General features: G+C 34.1%; 2 protein-coding genes across 3 annotated transcripts in view; one reads left to right on the top strand and one right to left on the bottom strand.

Moving 5' to 3' along the window:
- Window positions 1–10,360, bottom strand: part of prkcz (protein kinase C, zeta) — a 141,681-nt gene extending 131,321 nt beyond the window's left edge. Inside the window, exon 1 of one of the 2 annotated variants that reach the window (XM_051117813.1) lies at window positions 10,139–10,360. Coding sequence is in view for 1 of the 2 variants with exons in the window: in XM_051117812.1 (XP_050973769.1) it covers window positions 6,532–6,602 (71 nt within the window). In the remaining variant the exon portion in view is untranslated. Of the gene's footprint in view, window positions 1–6,531; window positions 7,113–10,138 lie in introns of those variants that run through there. The other variant, XM_051117812.1, reaches the window with a different exon arrangement.
- Window positions 9,404–16,045, top strand: si:ch211-150o23.3 (deleted in malignant brain tumors 1 protein). Its single transcript, XM_051117818.1, has 8 exons — window positions 9,404–9,961; window positions 10,164–10,199; window positions 12,108–12,425; window positions 12,505–12,816; window positions 12,894–13,208; window positions 14,339–14,488; window positions 14,567–14,622; window positions 14,926–16,045. Exons 1-7 carry the CDS (start codon window positions 9,928–9,930, stop codon window positions 14,602–14,604), a joined length of 1,203 nt encoding a protein of 400 aa, XP_050973775.1. The 5' UTR covers window positions 9,404–9,927; the 3' UTR covers window positions 14,605–14,622; window positions 14,926–16,045.
- The last annotated feature ends 3,384 nt before the right edge of the window (window positions 16,046–19,429 follow it).

The following is a 19,429-nucleotide window of genomic DNA, read 5'->3' as shown; positions in this document are numbered from 1 at the left end:
TATTTGCGCTGAATAAAAAAGGAGCGGAGGAGATAAATAAAGATTCTCTGGGTTAATTATAGGTGTAGATTTGTGAACGATCACACGTGGTTGGCATTTTGCTCTGACACAACATAATCGCAACTTAAACATTTGACCTTGCAGCTCACAACTTCAACAAATAAACCTCTGATTCTGAGATTCAGACCTGAGATTCAGCCGAGATTTATCAAGACAGACACACTTCTCCTGAAAAAATTTGCAATGGAGATTTTAATCAGGGAATTTAATAAAAAGCACCAGCTTGTTCGTCAGGCAGCTACATATGACGCATATGCAGAAAATCATTTAACATAAGAAAAAAAAAGCAAGAAACACTAACAAAAAGTACTGTATGGTTCTGTCATTGTGTTTTGGATAGGAATGGGTCATAAACAATGGTTGAAAAGCTGGTTTTTGGACAATCTGACTATCACAGGGTTTTTGCAGGTTTTATGAGGGTAAATTTAAGACTTTTTAAGACCTTTTTAAGACCAACTAAAGAAAATTTATGGAAAAAAATACAAAGGGAAAACAATACAGCAACATGTTCTCCAAGTATAGTTCAAGTTTGACTTTCACTTTCAAATTAACAGCAATTCATCATCTAGCAACTGTTTGTTTTTAGCTCTTTTCAGGTTTTCCTCTTTTCTCTCAGTAAAAGCGCAGTGCACATTTTACTTTCACTTTCAAGTTAGCAGCAATTCAGCGTCAAGTAGTTGTTTCTTTTTAGTTTGTTTAAGTTTTCCCTCTTTTCTTCACTTTCCTACGGTTTTAAGTAGCTTGTAAAAGTGTCATGCGCATTTTACTTTCACTTTTAAATTAGCGGTATTAACGTAACAAAACAAACTTTTATTAACAAAACAAATAAAAATACACTGTTATATACCATGACTAATATAAAAAAAAACTTACACAAAGTTTAAATAGGTATACAAAACTGAAAATCGGTAAACACTGTGTAACCAAGTAAACATTTATTAGCAAAACGAATAAGAAAGCTTGGAATCACACCATACACCTTGATGGTATATATATTTAAAAAACAACAACAACAAACAAACAAAAAAAAAACAGTTTAAATAAATAAAAATCAGCAAAGACTGTGGAACCAAATAAATATGACACTTCCACTATCACCTTAGATAAATGGCAGAAGTCAGCAGGCTTTTCAAATCCAAAATATTTTTAAAACAGGTACTTTTGCATTTCGTTTTTGAAACTCTTCTGCCATTGTTTTGTCTTTCTCACCTCTCTCTTCTTGTCAGTCAGCTCGACTCACTCTCTTCACATGATGAATGAAATCTGATCTTAAGAATTTTTTAAGACTCGTGGAAACCCTGCTATCATGACCCATCACCATCCAAACTCTTAATATTAATAATACTTCTGAAAAAAAGTTTCAATAGACCCCCACATTCAGCAGTTTTTGAACAACAAAAATATATAATATATATAAATACCAGCTGTTTCGCTAGATAAGACCCTTCTTCCTCGGCTGGGATCGTTTACAACTACATTTGGGATCGCGTGAAGCCGCATTTAAACTGCATTTTGAAAGTTCAAACTCGGGGCACCTTCTCCTTTAACACTAGCTTTTTTGTTCTTTTTGAAAGGCCTCTAACACTACCCTGCTTTTCTTTTTCTATTCTGTCTGTTTTCTTTTATTTATTATAGAATTTAAAAAAAAAACCTTGCTACGTGTATTGCGTTAGGCTAACTGAGACTTGTCATAGCACTTGCATGTTATTGTTCTTTTGTTGATTTTGATTGCTTCCATTGTCCTCTTTTGTAAGTTGCTTTGGATAAAAGTGTCTGCTAAATGTAAATTTCACCTTTAAATTCTTGCTTAATTCTGAAATGTTACTGTGACAAAAATATTTTAGAATTCTAGAGCATCCTGTGGCGATTCTGATGTAAGCTCTTTTAGAACTAAATCTTTGTTTTCATAGTAAACAGACAGTACATGTGTGGCCTAATGTTTTTTTGTCTTAAAAAAAAAAGTTGGATGAGCAGCCCAGTTTTGTGAAGTTTTGGGTAACTGCTGAATCATCATGAACACACCCTGCTCGTTTCTGATTGAGTTACCAGACTCAACCATAAAACCCACCTGAAATAGTATAACTAGCCCCTAAAAAAGCCCACACAACAGACGGAGCTCAGTGAATTCAAACAACGCCCTGTCTACAGAGAATACTGTCAGTAGGCTCAGAACTGGATATACAGTATATTCAAATTCACAGACTAGATTTGCATGAAGAGAATGGCTTAGAATGCCGTGTTACTGTGTTCTAAACTTAGCACTGAAGTTTACAATACAAACACAGAGTTCAGGGAATTTAAGACCTGTTCACACTCAATGTTTTGTTCTCAGCGAGCTGAGACTACAGTGCATTCAGACTTCTCACATAAAAGCATTTTAAAAGAAAAATCATCGGTGTCAATGGTAACATGATTGTAAGGTTTCACCTTATGCTTCTGATTTATGACCGGCGAGTATTATCTACAGTGCTGTCTGTGTGGTTGCTATAGCAAATCAAATCTCTCTAAGCCTCCTGAGTTCTGGACTAAAGTCCAGCAGTGGAAATGGAAATAAGAAACACATGCCAAGTTCAATTCTCTCTTGGCACAGTAGGCTGCTGATGGTTCAGTAAAGTGTGTTTACACACTTATTCTGTCATTGTTCAAAGTTAATGATTCAGTGTATTGCCGGGATATTAAACTGATGGTTTGTTTAAGGTTAATTATGTAAAAGAACCATCATTATTTAGCAAAATTGTAATTTGGTTTAGGAAAATGAATAGTTCCAGTATTCAGCCAAAGAAGCATTAAATATATCAAATGTGACAATGCTACAAAAGATTTTTTAAATAAATGCTGTTTTGTTCTACTTTCAATTAGACAAAGAAACAACAGCTTTTAAGATTGATAATAAGAAGAAATATTTCTTGAGCATGAAATCAGCATATTAAAGTGATTTCTTAAGGATCATGATGACACTGAAGACCGGAGTAATGATGCTGAAAATTCTGAGAAATGAATTCCATTTTAAAATATATTAAAATAAAAAAACAGATATTTTAAATTGTAATAATATTTCAAAACATTACAGGTTTTACTGTATTTATAATCAATTAATTGATAAATAATAGTGAACATACAATACTTTTCTCAAAAACATTAACCTTAACCCTACTTTTAAGTTTTATCCATTGAAAAATACCTGGCCCTCAAAACACATGTGCAAACCTAAACTTTCAAAATGACAGACAAGCTTTTCTGATAGGCTAAAAAAAAAAGTTCAGGCCTCTCCGCTGAAACATTTTAGCTGTTTGCATAGCCTAGGGCTGTCAATGAGACAACAATCTCTTCTGTCAGGTAACAGGGATGTTTTATGCATGGTAAAACAGCTCAAAGCACTTTTTACCAGCATGACAAACTTCTGTCTATTCAAAACGTACAAAGCTACAAGACGTGACACTTCAGGTGACTTACAGGGTCAACAATGTTGAATATCCAGCAATCCCCCCCTCTGAGACGAGCTATTTTAAACAGTCTAATCTCTCTCTTGATTGCTCAACAAAAAAATCATCTTGGACTGAAACCTAGAGGCCTGCACTCAAATAAACACTCCCTGGAATCTGTGAAAAAAAGAGCCATTATTGAGGCTTATAACTTGTTGCTAGGCAACTGCCTGGCTCAGGTTGTCAGCCAGTCACCAAGATTTCTGTCCCGCCTGGTGTTAACTTCCTCCTAAATATTTTTAGAAGTGGGAATCACCAAGGCTTTCAAAAAGCTCCAAAAAGCCTGACCCAAATTCAGAGCTCTTTACACACTCATGTAAGAGAGGAATTCACACTTCCACAGACACTGAGGAACTCTTCACTTCCTATAGCAGGGTCACTGGCACGCCATCAGGTATTTGCGCTTTTAAATCAAAGGTCTATTGTATCGCCATCCACTGAGCTAGCAGGGTGTAATATGCAAAGCACATCTATGCTGTCATGAGTTATGGTGCATTATCGAATGCGTTTATCTACGGAATGCTTATACAATATTCATTATTTTTTAAAACAACCAGCCTAGAGATGATTATTAAAGGGATAGTTCACCTAAAATGTAAATTCTGTCATTAATTACTCACCCTTACCCTTGTTCCAAACAAGTAAGAACTTCGTTCATCTTCAGAACACAAATTAACATACTTTTGATGAAATCCAAGAGCTTTCCAGCAATGCAACTACTACATTCAAGGCCCAGAAAGGTAGTAAAGACATTGTTAAAATAGTCGATGTGACATCAGTGATTCAACTGTAATTTTTTGAAGCTATGCTGTCCATGCAGGGTCATAAAGTTCGCGGATTTCACCAAAAGTATCTTAATTTGTGTTCCGAAGATGAACAAAAGTAAGGTTTGGAACATCATGAGGGTGAGTAATAATGACAGAATTTTCGTTTTTTAGTGAACTGTCTCTTTAACATAATAAAAAGTGAAGAATCTATGTTCCTCATTATTTGACTGCCCAAATAAATCATAAAGTTAAATACTAAATTTCAAACAAAAGAGTAAAACACAAACAAACAAAGCTCATTTCAAGCCGATTCCATTTTTCCCTGCATAAAACAGCATAAAAATTACATAAATGGACAAATTTGATTGGTACGTTTGTGGTGCGAAGGTTAATATTAATACCAGTTGTCACCAAGATAATGGTTAAAGGAATACTTCACCCAAAATGAATGAGGGTGAGTAAATAATGACAGAATTGATATTTTTGAGTCACAGAATTTTCATAAATAATGCAAGAATTTTCCTTTTAAAGAAAAATTCTGTCATCATCTACTCACCCTCTAGTTATTCCAAACCTGTATAAATGTATTTCATCTATTGAACACAGAAGAAGAAATTTTCAATAATATTAGTAACCAAACAGATGCTGGTATCCATTGACTGTTTTTTTTTTCAGTGGCTACCAGCAACTGTTTGATTACCAACACTATTTAAAATGTCTTCGGCAGAAGTAAGAAATTCATACAGGTTTGGAAAAACATGACAGTAAGTAAACTAAATTTTCATTTTTGAGAAAACTATCCCTTTAAGAATGCCACAGCGACTCAGACACTGAGGTTTCGGAATGAATCTATATCATTCACAATGTTGACTAAAGGGTGGGCGATATCACCAAAGCTGTTCGTGCTTGAGTGTTGATGTGATTAATAACAGTGATTCACGGTGATGTATACAGACAGTGCGTGTTTGTGTTATCTCACTGTCTCCTGACCGCTTACATCACGGCCACTTTTAGCCAAGAACATCTAAACAAAATAAAAGCCTAGATTTTAATTCCAGTAGAGCATCAAGTAGGAAACAATTCACTGTTGTGTAAAAAATGTGTAGTGACAGAAGCCACAGTATGGGTCAAAACCATTCTAGCCAAATCAAGTCATGTGTGGCATCAAAAAATAAAACAAAAATAAAACTTTTGGTATTTTTATAAGTAATCTACAAGATTGCTTTTGTATGAATTATGAAGACTGACTTGCCTTTTATAATACTAGTAAAAATCCTCTTTAAAGAAACAGCAAATGGTCCATTGATGTATAGTTTGTTAGGATAGGACAATATTTGGCTGAGATACAACTATTTGAAAATCTGGAATCTGAGGGTGCAAAAAAAGAGAAAATCGCCTTTAAAGTTGTCCAAATGAAGTTCTTAATGCATTTTACTAATCAAAAATTAAGTTTTGATATATTAACAGTAGGAAATTTACAAAACTTTTTAGCATAAAAGAAAAATCGATCATTTTAAACCATAGTACCATACAATGCATTGTTGGCAATTGCTACAAACATACCCGTGCTACTTATAACTGGTTTTGTGGTCCAAGATCACATTTCATATTTAAAGAGGCACTCAGTAAGTTATTTTTTAACTTTTAGTTGATCAAAATGTATCAATAACTTGGTCAGTTGCGTGGCATGGCTGTCATGTGATATCAATATGGTGGCATCTATGAAATGGCAACCTTACTCCTAGTAAAATAAACAGCTTTTCATACTTTTAATAATATTTTTCAAAAATATTTATTATTTCTGTATATGTAAAACTTTTTAACTAACATACCTGTATACACCTTTAAAAACAAATGCAACTACTTCATATTAGAATATATTAAGAATTAAATTTTAAAAACATTTGCTAATTTCTTAATATTGGCAAAAAACACCTGGCTGTTTTATGACATGACTAATATTGTGAACTGCATAGTTGTGAATTGCGTCAGTTGACAGCGTCTCTAAATGACAAAATATGCTGTTCAGAAACGATCTTACGTTGAAAAAGTATTAAACATTAAAGGATGTCAAAGTTTGTCAGCTGTGGGAGTGAAGTGCGTTTGCAAACATGTTCTGCTTGCATTAAACTGCCAAACGCCGGGCATATTTCGACCTTTGACGCCACAACACAGCAGGCCAACTTTAAAACATTAACCCTGTGAAAGTTTACAACACTCACCCTCCATAATGCGCCTTTACTTTCACATATTCCGAGGGCAAATCCATCATCGATCCGTTACTGACAGGCATGATAACTCCAAAAGTCTACAAACAATCTCTTGGGACAGAAATAAACAGGCTCGGCGTACTAGCAGACGATATCAGATGTAAAGTGACATAATTCCGAATAAGTGGTCAATGTTGTCCGTAACGTCACGTCACCGCTGAAATGATCCATGTCGCGACCGCGATATTCAGCTTCTTTCCGGTACGCTGGATTTTACGGTGTCTTTGCTATGGTTACTCATAGGGGCGGAGAGAGACAGAGAAGTATGGCTACTTCCAGGTCTGGATTGGCCTCGGAATCCACCTGTTGTTCGCCAGCGCTTCCGTGGGACATTCCGTGCGTGTAGCGCTGTCGTGAGGACATTTTTCCAAAGTGCACTTCATAACATCATGACAGAAGAGCGCGAGAGCGTATTTCGAGCGACGGTTGTTCTATTATTCCATCCGCCGTGACGTCAGCGAGGAATGTGCAGATTCCGTGAACGCTTTATTTGCAGGTGGATAACGGTTTGCACAGTGTGGGTCCAGCCGGTCTCGTTCTCTCTCTCGGTAGAGACTGAACGCTTATCCAATTAAACAGAAGTAGGTCGGTGCTCGGAATAACGCACGTGAATGGGCTGAAAACTACTCCTGAACTCCTGCACTTTTCAAGAAAGATGCAGACATAAACATCTGGGTATAAATAGTATAGAATAAGAGTTAGAATAATAGTTTAGAATAAACCTTTTGTTTATTCTAAAGTGCATTTTGAGTGTCCTTTATGTTTATTATTATTTTTATTGTTTTTAAATTATTATTTTACAACAATATAAATATAACCTGGTTCCAGGTAATAGTAAAGTCACACTCACAAAACTGTGAATTTAGGATTTACTTCAGATGAGGGAAATTTTGCACGGTTTAAATAGGGAACATAAAATGAACAAGGAACAAGTTTGTTTGAGCCGTTGAACTCATATTTTCCGGTTTAAAAGTAACGTCATTCACAAACATATTTGTATGACAAATATAAAGTTTTGTCTTGTTTGACTCCCATCTTGAGGGTGAAATTTGTAAAGACAACCCGAGTAAATGACAAAAAACTTTATGCTTTAGCTTTCTGTAACATTGTATTGTACACGGCCGTTCAAAAGTTTGGGATCAGTAAGATTTTTAATGTTTTTGTAAACAAGTCTCTTATGTTCATCAAGGCTGAGTTTATTAAATAAAAAACAGTAATATTGTAAAATATTATTGCAATTTAAAATTCCAGTTTTCTATTTTAATTAACTTTAAAATATAGTTTATTCCTGTGATGCAAAGCTGCATTTTCAGCATCATTATTCCAGTCTTTGGTGTAAACATGATTCTTCAGAAATCATTATTATTATCAATGTTGGAAACAGTTGTGACGCTTCATACCTGTGATACTTTTTTCAGAATTATTTTGATGAATAATATGTTTGAAAAGAACAGCATTTATTCAAAATAGAAATCTTTTCTAACAATATAAGTCTTTACTATCACTTTAACACATTTAACACATCCTTTCTAAATAAAAGTATTAATTAATTAATTAATTTTTAAATTACTGACCCCAACGTTTTAAACAGTAGGGTATACCACAAAAAGATTTCTATTTTAAATAAATGATGTTCTTTTCACATTTTTATTCATCAAAGAATCCTAAAAAAGTATCACAGCTTCCTAAAAAATAGCTGAGCTGCATTAAACATTTTTTTAACGTTTTAATGTTAAAACATTAAAAATCTTTCTTTACAATAAGTTTGTATTTGTTAGCATTGGTTAACCACTGTAGTTAACATTAACTTACCATGAAATATGCTTCTAAAGGATTTATTAATCTTAGTTAATGGTAATTTCAAACATATTAATACATTATTAAAATCAAAACTTGTATCTGTTGGACCTGAGATAACACTATTTTTATATTTTTTTAACAAAGGTGAAAAAATACGGTAACAAACGTATTATTAGTAAAATGTACAATTTAATTCTCATTTTATCCTCATGATGTCGCCACAAACTCATTCACAGCATTCCTTACCTCTGAATAGTTGTGAAAACTGTTCACCAACCCTTCTTATAAAAGTTATAGTAGTAATAATGTTCCAGCTAATACTAACGGATGATATTTCAATAGTAAAATAGATTCATAAAATTGCAGTACTGTAGATCTTACAGCTGGGCGATATATTAAATTTATGGTGTCGTTAAATTGTATCTCCGACTTTGTTATTTTCCACATATAAGCCTAAAATTGTTTTAAGCCTCGAGGCAAATCATCGTGAACGTTTTGTGCGCAGATCTTGCGCAACGTCGCAGAACAGTAAAAACATCTACATCTGAATAATGGCACGTCTGACTCATTGCCGCGAATCGACTCATATGAACAATTCATTTCAAAGAATCAGTTAAAAAGACAATTCAGTGATTCCTGTGCGCCCGGCGTATTCGTCATCACATAGTCTTTTGACACCCTTGCGTGGCCTGTTACGTTCCAATACTGTTTATTACGTTTATCAATAAGGGTGTTAATGTAATTTAATGTGTCATTTGCCATGTTTCAGCTCATGGGAAGGAGTCATTTAGAAACGAGAACAATGTAAAATTCATGCAAATCTAACGTTAGTCTGAATAACAGTTTTTAATATTTAAATATTAGCTGTAATTTAGTGATTACACTAAACAAACTTTGTGTGTGTTTTGGCACAAAGTATCGAAAAGTAACCCGCCATCAGTCAAATCCTCGCTTAACTGCAAATGTGAGTCGTTCTGTTGATTCAGTTTGTTCGGAAACCTTTCTGGCGGTCTATTGCAAAGATTCGATTCAAAAGAACGATTCATTCACGAATCGGACGTCGCTAGTCTGCATTATGACGCTGTTTGTGGGAATACCGTACTCTCGAGGAACACCAACTCACAAAGCATTACAGACTACAGATTTATTCGATTATGCTTTGTAAATACATCGGTATTTCTTTGATCTCGCTTTACGAATAACTCTATTTACTTTAGGGCAACGTTAGCATATTAGCCGTCCGGTTCTACGGCTTCTGTGTCCAAATTGTTATGTGTTATGTGCTATTATCGACTATTATGCTTTTAAGCATGAGCTACGATAGATGATGTATTCGTATGAATCACATGGAGGTGAGCAGGAACACTTTCTGCATTGAGAAGTGCTAGTTAGCCAGCTAGCTGTGTAGACTGAAGTGCTATGCATCAACTTGCTCCTGGTTCTGCTCACACTGGAACCGTCAGCTTTTGGACTGCTTACATTGACAGAGACATTTAGTTATTAAATGAGCCTAAAGCCCTGGCATTTGCGTTACATGGGAAATTTGCAATGTCGAGGATTCTTCTGGTCCTGGTAATGCTTGGTTAGTAATATTTATTCTCTTCTTATTAAAACTATATGTTAAAGGAGACCTGAACACTGTCAGCATCTGCAAGCATAGTATATTTGATCCGTGCACAAATGCAGATAAACCAAAACGCCTTAAAACATACGAAGTATTTCTGAACCTTAAAATGAATATGACAAGAGTATAACGTACCTTGAACTTTTGTCTTCTTGAACAGGATGCACAGTTGCTGTTGAAGATGTTCATGCCTTTGGTGAGTTAATGACTTTTTGAATGAGGATTTTCAAACTATTACATGTTGGTCCCCTTCCTAAATTATAAAAGCAGATTATCTTCAGGTATAGAGACTTATTTATACTGTGTGAGAAACATATTACGCATAACATTCTAGAGATACATTTTAAATAAAAATACATGCAAAACTGAATTACTGTACTTAAGCGAAAATAGTTTAATAATTTCTACAAAATATATACTTTACATTTTACTATATATTACTATATTATATTAGATATTTTACTATGTATTTATTCTAAAAATAAAATAAAATGTTACATTTTTAAAAATGTCTCATTTTAAAATATTAGAAAAACGTCTTCAATTCAATTTAAATGTATGGGTTTTTTTCCTCATGTGGACTTTGAAAAGCACTATTCCAGGCAATAAGCCACTGATTAATAATGTTGATATATGGATTTGATTAACTCACATTTAGTGCTGTGCAACGATTAATCACATCCAAAATAAAAGTTTTTGTTTACACAGTATATGTGTGTACTGTGCATATTTGTTATGTATATATAAATACACACACATGCATAGATATATTTAAGATAAATATGTTATGTTTATATATTAAATATATTTATATCTAATATCAATGTCAATAAAAATATATGCATGTGCATACATGTAAATATTTTCAGAATATATACTGTATGTGTGTATTTATATATACATAATAAATATACACAGTACACAAATATATTATTTAAACAAAAGCAGCACAACTCACTAATCATACTATTACAGTATTTATTAATAATTAATAATTAATTTTTAAATAAGTCTCTTCTGCTCACCAGGCCTGCATTTATTTTTTACAGCAAAAACAGTAACATTTTGAAATATGAGTTTTCTATTTGAATATATTTTAAAATGTAATTTATTCCTTTAATTTCAAAGCTGAATTTTTAGCATCATTACTCCAGTCATGATCCTTCAGAAATCATTCTAATATTCTGATTTCAGAATCAGAATCAGAAAGAACTTTTATTGCCAAGTATGCTTGTGCATTTGCTGCTCAAAAAACATTTATTATTATTGTTGAATTTTTTCAGGTTTCTTTGATGAATAGAAAATTCAGAAGAACAGCATTTATCTGAAATAAAAATCTTTTGTAACATTATAACACTTTTGATTAGTTTAGAGCATCCTTACTTAAAGTATTCATTTTTATAATTTCTAAAAAAAATTGACTCCAATCTTTTGAGTGGTATAGTGTATAATGTTACAAAGCTTTTTATTTCAGATAAATGCTGATCTTTGCATCTTTCTATTCATCAAAGAATGAAAAAATATACTCAACTGTTTGAAATATTTATAATGATAATAACATAATAAAAAATGTTTCTTGAACAGCAAATCAGCATATTTGAATGATTTCTGAAGGATCATGTGACATGCTAAAAATTCAGCTTTGATCACGGGAATAAATTGCATTTTAAAATATATTCACACAGAAAAAAAGTTATTTTAAATAGGAAAAATATTTTTAAAGTTTTACTGTTTTTGCTGTACTTTGGATCAAATAAATGCAGGCTTGGTGAGCAGAAGAAACTTTAAAAAACATCAAAAATCTTACGGTTCAAAAACTTTTGACTGGTAGTGTAAGTTTTGGGTTTTTATATTTCTATTTAGTTCTATCTCAGTATGTCAGTTTATAATTTAAGTTTTAGTAATTCTAGTATGTCAACATTTTTATTAATTATATGAAGTTTATAGTTGTTTATAATTTAGTTTATAATTTTTTAAATTTTTAATAGTTTATAATTGTTTTTATATTTTATTTCTGCTTCATTATCGGTCATTTTTAGTAGTTGAAATAGTTTTACTTTCAGCTAAGGATAACAACACTGGTTTATTCCCATTATTTCCACAGATGACCCGATTACCAGACTTGTGAATGAAAAACCAAATGAGCGTTGTTTGGGTAGAGTGGAGGTGCGTCATGGGCATCAGTGGGGCACCGTGTGCCAGCGTGGTTGGGATCTGGAGGATGCCGCAGTGGTTTGTCGAGAGCTCGACTGCGGCTTCGTGTTGGACATCCCAAGCGGCGCTCGTTTCGGACGGGCTGGCGGAGAGGTGCTGTGGAGAAATGTGAAATGCTCAGGTGACGAGTTTGCCCTGGATCTGTGCGAACGCACCCTCAATGAAGATGTGTGTACGCACAGTGAGGATGCTGGAGTGGAGTGCACAGGTACACGTTTGAAAGATTTGTATTTGTTTTACGCAACCACTGTTTGTTTGTAGTTGTTAATAATTTTTTCCCCAACCAGGAAAACTTCTTGCACCCACCTTGTCGATTCAGTCTCGCTTCTACACCTATTCGGCCGGAGAGGCCGTCCAATTTAAATGCACTGCCCCGTACTGGCAGTCTGTCATTGACTTCCATCTGTACAAACGAGGTGTGGATACTCCGCTAGTGACCCAGAGAGCCGATCCCAGACAAATGACGGTGGATCTGACCCTGTCAGACTTGGAAATCTCTCACCAGGGCAGCTATAGCTGTCTCTACAGGATACACACTAAACTGGGAAACTCTCCATCAGGATTTTCTCCACACAGCAACTTCATTAACATCACTGTCTGTAAGTCACATCTGCTGCCTAAGCTTGCAATCAAGAGCTAAAAGTCTCAGACTAACCTTTATTATACTTCTTCTCAGTGGAGATTCACACTCCTCAAATCTGGTACAACACGTCTCCTGAGGCCCGGCCGGGTTGGGTGATCCGGGGCCACAGTTTTAATGTCACCTGCTCCACTCAGCCTCAGTATCCAGGAGGATCCTTTCAGCTGCGGCTCATCAGGCCCAACGGGACCGTCCGGCACTCTCTGCCAGCCCTCGCTCCCTCCGTCACCTTTACTTTCTCCAATGCCCAGTCCAGTAATGAGGGCTACTACTGCTGTCTCTACAAGGTCCAGACTGGAGAGCGCACATTTATCTCGAGGGAGAGTCAACCTTTACCCATCTCTATTCGAGGTGAGTTTTGTGCTTCCAGCCCAGGTGGACTTGGGATGTTTAAGACTACCTGTTCAGCACAAAAGGTCATTTGTAATTCAAAATAAAAGCCTCAGCAACAGTTCTTTTAAAGTAGGCATGAAACGAATATTCACCCTCTATTTTCTATTCCATCTACGTTCTAAATAATTTCATCCATGTATGTTATTTTCTTTTTTTTTTTTAATTGATCCCTTACACTCGTATGGAAGCTTGTGTCCACCACAGAATAAAAAATATTGCAGCTTTTTATCTCACAGGTCAGACTATTTTGAAAGACAAAAACTTGCGGTTAAATTTTTTACAAGGACACAGAATTGTGAGACATAAACTCAGAATTTTGAGGGGAAAAAAAAAAAACAGAATTGTGAGATATAAACTCAGAATAATGAGAAAAAAAAATCTGAGATAAAGAGTCACTATTACTCAGAATTTGGAGGACCAAAGGCGAAGTTGCAAGAAATGAACTCTGAATTAGGAGAACAAAGTCAGAGTTGCGAGATTTAAACAGAATTTGGAGGAGCAAAGTCGGAATTGTGAGATATAAACTTAGAATTTGGAAGAACAAAGGTAGAGTTGAAAGATATAAATTCAGAATTTTGAGGAACAAAGTCAGAATTGCGAGATATAAACTGAGAATTTGGAGAAACAAAGTGAGAGTTGTGGAGATATAAACTCAGAATTTGAAGGAAAAAGTCAGAATTGTGAGATATAAACTCAGAATTTGGAGAAAAAAATCTGAATTGCGAGACATAAAATTATGAGAAGCAAAATGGGAGATCAAACGCCACAATTAACTTTTTTTTTCTAAAAAAAACAATAATAATAATAATAATAATAACAAGGAAAAATTCAGCATTGTGAGATCAAAAAGTCACAATTACCTTTTATTATCCCATGGCAGAAACAAGCTTCAGTACACTTAGATATACTTCACAATACTGAAGAAAAGATCTGTGATCTTTTGCTATTTCAGTTTTACTTTACTTTAAAGGGATAGTTCACCCAAAAATGACTCTCGGATTTCATCAAAAATATCTTAATTTGCATTCTGAAGATAAACAAAAGTCATCTTGACCTTAATTTGGTCTGCTGTTTTATTGAAATCTCAGAAGTGGATCCGGTGATGAGCCCAGTGGTCATCAGTTTACTAGTATCTGGTTTGACGTTTGTGGTGGCGACGTGTGCCATTCTGATTGTTGCCAAAGTATACTGCAAGAGAGTGAGCAAACCCACTGAACTGGAGCGTGAGAGTAGGACCTGTGAGTAACTACTTGATTTCAAAAAATATTTAATAAATCTTGTGTTTCTTTGACTGACAAGTTATATTTTTATCACAGGTGTTGACAACACATACATTGCCTTGACAATCAAATAATGGGAGTACAAAAAGAAGGTAATGCAAGTTGTTTTTTGTCTAATTTAGTTTTTTGTGTGTTTTTCTGTGTCTACAAGGTAACAGTTCTGGTCCAGGCTATTATTTCACAGTCTAAAAGAAAACAGTGGATACCTGTGTTGATGAGTGCTTATGTGAAGGCATTAAAACGCTAGTTTAAACAAGTACAAAGACATTTTTATTGCTTATTACTTTAGGAGAGAAAACGCAGACACCGGACAATGATGAATCAGAAATGAATGAAGGCAGAATGTAAGAAAGTAACATCTGTGCTGATTTTTATGTATGATTTTGTTGTTTCAGCAACTAGAAACTGGCCACTTGATCGACCTGAGGTTGGTGTTTCAGTGGCCTGTCCAAACCAAAGGGTAGATCTACGTTTGAAGAACCACAGAAACCGCCATTTCCTACTATCTGCCATTCTCTGTCAGTTACAGAGAAACATATTTCAATTGTCATTGGTTGGAGGTTTTTCTTTCAGTGTTACTGGAGATGGGAGATTTTTTTTCTTTGTAAGTAAATGCTGACAGAACTAGACTTGAAGCTAGGTGACATTACAACACAAGCTGTTGCACTAACAAGGTTAAAAAGGGCTTTTTAGTTTATAGAGGTACCACGTCTGACCCATCCTGAGGTCTTCCCATATTGTTGCAGGTAAAGACTGTAAAACTGTGAAATGTTTTTGGGTTTCTTCTTTAGTTTCTTTGTATTCTCTATGGGGCTTTATAAGTTAAATATATATTTATTGTTTTTTCTACTACAGTTGTTTTTAAAGATCTTATTTTTTGGTTAATCACAGGTGGGAAAAGGGACAGACAGCCTAAGAACAACCTCTATTACATTAGGTCACTACAGGAACGGAAAAGTATTATTTCTTTGTGTATTTTACCTGGTTTGTTCATATGTTCTCTTTGAAATGAAAGTGGGCTCTCTGAACGCATTATATTCCTGTTCTGATGCTTAAACAGACAAAAGAACAAGTCCTCTGATTTTTCTAAAACAGCACAGGAAATAATCCCTGTATTTAGAAATATGACCAATAATTAATAACAGTAATTGTTTAGTGCGTTATTATAGGCATACGCTAAACATTTTAAACAGCACTACTAGTGTCTAGTGAAGCCAAGAACACTATAGTACAGTATATACACTCCATTTGAAACAAGCTAAATGTTTGTTTCTAAATATAACCAAAATTTGAAACACAGATAGGTTAGTTCTGTTTAAAACATTTATACAGTTTTAGTGAATGAGCAAAATGCTCAAATAATAATAAAAGGTTTGCAAAGAAACACAGCTGTCACTTCCTGTTACATCCATGTCTTGCAATGTGGAGAATTAATGGTTGTTTTGTTGTTTTTGGTACGTGTAATAAAATTTGTAGACTTTTATTTTGCCATTAAAACAAAAATCTAAATTTCAACATGCATATAGTGTTTTTACTGTTTAGAAAGCTTCAGGTAGTAATAAAGGCATTTTCAGATGTATCTAAAAAATTCCTTTTAATAAAACCTTAAGTTTTTAAATCACAAAACATCAGAAACAATCAATTCTGAAATCCATCTATTTTGGCTCAAGCATATTCAAATGCGTATAATTCAGAGAATGATCCAAATTCAAGAATGATACTTCTAGACAAATATTCCATTGGAAAAAGAGCTTATTACCTATTGTAAAATAATTAAAAAACCTTTAAAATACAGTACTGCACTGTACAGTACTGTAAAATGTAATGCAATTATTGTTTCTTGACCAAGGAACAAAATAAAAGATCTTAAAAATAATCATTCAACAGGTGCATCCTGTAACACCCACTTCCTTCATATTCACAAAAGAGTCCCAGTGTTGGGCTGTTACTTTGATAAAACATCACACGTTTAACATTTAAGAAGTTAAAATACACTCCGGTACGTTAAAAATCACACTTTTGTGCTGAATATCTGCTTGGTTTAGAAATGTAATATTCCGTTTAGGGCTATGTCAGTCTTTTGACAGGCTCTGCTGGTTCCATATTTATAAAAAACAAGTACAGAAAACCAGATACGATAAGAAATACTAATATCTGTAGCCAGATTGGCACCAAGCGTGTTGAACCATTCTCAGGTGTTGAATTGTTCTCAGGCATGTTTCTTGCTTGTGATGTATTACAGTAAGCAGCTTGGGTCCTATATATAGCAGGCCTTCAACAAAATTAATGCACTTCATTAATAAAAATAATTTCTCCCTTGACAATGACACACTTTTAGTATAATTCTATCCACCTTATTCTTCATCGCAGACGTAAGCCTATGTACGGGTGAGATTTCCAGTTCATTATCCGTTACGTGCAGTAAACGGTAAAACTCTTTGCACTGCAAACCAATGTGTTCATAATTAAGATAATACATTAAAATAATATGGTAAGACAAACCAATTTGCAATATTAGACAGTAAAACCAACTGTTTTGTAGCTGGATGCTGATGAGACCGAAAGCCACACCCATAAAATTTACAAATGGCTGCGCTCGCTCTTACAGGAAAAATAAGGTGGATACCAAAAAAGCCATCTTACCCATCCATGTAGTCCATCTCTCTATAATCAGACCACGTTCTAACAAACCAAAAAAGCTTGTTAGCTTCACTATTATTGTATTATAAGGTCATTTAAACTGCTGTAATATTCAGACTGACTTACCTGTTGCTCACATCGTCATATCGTTGCTACATAAAAACAAATGCAACATTAGTCAGGATGTAAACAAGTCTGAAACTAGTTTCAACTGGAAACTCATTTTCAATAGTACTCACAGGTCTGCGATGCTGAATATAGGTGACGTCCTCTGTAAGCCAAAATTGTAATCAGTTCAAATTATTGGTGTAATATGACTTTACAAGTATAGATGCTCATGTTTCGGGTTGAATTACCCTCCTCCCTGTAAAATGTCCTGTTGGATTGAGCTTTGGTTTTTCTGTGTTTAGCCATGGCTTCTTTTAGCTTCTTCTCATAAAGAGCTCTGGTGGAATCTGTTGAAATTAATATGTACATACATATATATATATACACACATAAACACACACACACACACATATATATCTATATATATAAATCATATGCAAGACAACAAGAAAAAAACAGGATTACTATAGTAAACTAAGGCTAAGATCACTTGGAAAAAAACGTTTAGAAACCGAAATTTTATATTCTACCAAAGTTAAAACTAAAACTGAAATTAAAATGAATGAAAACTATGTAGACAATTATATAGACATAAAATAACAAAAACAATATTAGCTGACTATGAACTTACCGACCACAGGACCATGTTTTATTCCGTAATCATCCAGCATCCATCTGATCTCCTCGTTGGATTTACTGCTCAACATTGTCATAATTTGCACTGAATGACAGCGTCTGGCGTTCCGTAGGAATTTTTTTTTCCCTGTGAAACCGAAAAAGAAATTTATGAACCTATATATATTAGGCAGCATCTGTTGTACTGTAAATACTTCAGGTCTGTGGTATTTTACATTTATTTAGTAATTTAGTGGTAACAAACTTAACTAAACGAATCAATAAAACGTTGTTTTCAAATTCTTGACATTACAAACGAAACTTTTGGTATTGAACGTCTTATATGTGTAGTAACGTTTTCTCCTACATTACAGATGCATTAACTCGCGACTTTATTTCTGTGCCGTGACGTAAATTTGCAGTTATGAAAAGCACACTAACCTTGCTCGCAATGATTTGACACATTAATGTAATACAAAACCAGATAAAACTGGCATTACGCTTGTGGGTTTTTTTTTTTACCCGTCTGTTTCAGTTGTAAACAGTGTGACGCACTTCCGCAACGCAACCGTGACGTGCGAATAAGATATTTATCGGTATTTATTGATGACGACCCTTATTGAAAGACAAGGATTCACTCATTCATTCATTTATATTTATATTTAACGTTCTATTTGATTTTATTTATGCATAATTCAACCTGTTAAACGTCGTAAATGTGTTTTATCCATTAGCCTATGTACTGCGAGTAAACATTTCGCTAAATATCGTTGATGTTAGTATAAATAAAATTAAGTACTTAAAAATAAAATAATAATAATAATAAAAGTATAAATAAGATTACACTCATTGGTAATTGGTTTCTCATTATTATGAACCGCAAAAAGAATTGCTGACGGTGTAGCAAAATATGACATTTAAATAAATGAGTGACGTGTACATAGAAAATTATTAGACTGTTATGATTAGAATTATAGCAGCGATGTTACTGCTGTAAGTTACACTACCACTCAAGAAGTTTTTGAACAGTAAGATTTTGAATGATTTTTTAAAGAAGTCTCTTTTGCTCACCAAGTCTGCATTTATTTAATTTAAAGTACAGCAAAAACAGTATAAAAAAAACCCCTCTTTTCTATGTAGATTTTTTCTCAGGTTTCTCTGACGAATGGAATTGAAGCCCAAGCTTTTGAATGAAATGAAAAATGTTCTTTGAACAGCAAATCAGCATATTAGAATGATTTCTGAAGAATCATGTGACACTCAAGACTGGAGTAATGATGCTGCAAACTTAGGTTTGATCACAGGAATAAATTACATTTTAAAATATATTCAAATAAAAAGCAGTAATTTTAAAAAGCAAAAATATTTCACAATATTACTGCTTTCGCTGTATTTTGGATCAAATAAATGCAGGCTTGCTGAGCAGAAGAGACTTCTTTAAAAACATTAAAAACCTGTTCAAAAACTTTTGACTGGTAGTGTACACTGCAGTCCTGAATAGACAGGCACTGCTACAACTAGATTTGGGAAAGAGGA

The sequence above is a fragment of the Labeo rohita genome, chromosome 8 (assembly GCF_022985175.1).
Source record: "Labeo rohita strain BAU-BD-2019 chromosome 8, IGBB_LRoh.1.0, whole genome shotgun sequence".
In the NCBI taxonomy this organism is placed as follows: domain Eukaryota; kingdom Metazoa; phylum Chordata; class Actinopteri; order Cypriniformes; family Cyprinidae; genus Labeo; species Labeo rohita.
This window is presented reverse-complemented; position numbering and strand designations above follow the sequence as displayed.

What these genes read in the sequence shown, in the direction of transcription:
- si:ch211-150o23.3 (XM_051117818.1), top strand. Translation starts at nt 9,928, where the DNA reads ATGTCGAGGATTCTTCTGGTCCTGGTAATGCTTG. An exon ending in TCTGGTCCTGGTAATGCTTG is followed by an intron (nt 9,962 to 10,163) that starts GTTAGTAATATT and finishes CTTCTTGAACAG; the next exon opens with GATGCACAGTTGCTGTTGAA. An exon ending in GGAGCGTGAGAGTAGGACCT is followed by an intron (nt 14,489 to 14,566) that starts GTGAGTAACTAC and finishes TTTTTATCACAG; the next exon opens with GTGTTGACAACACATACATT.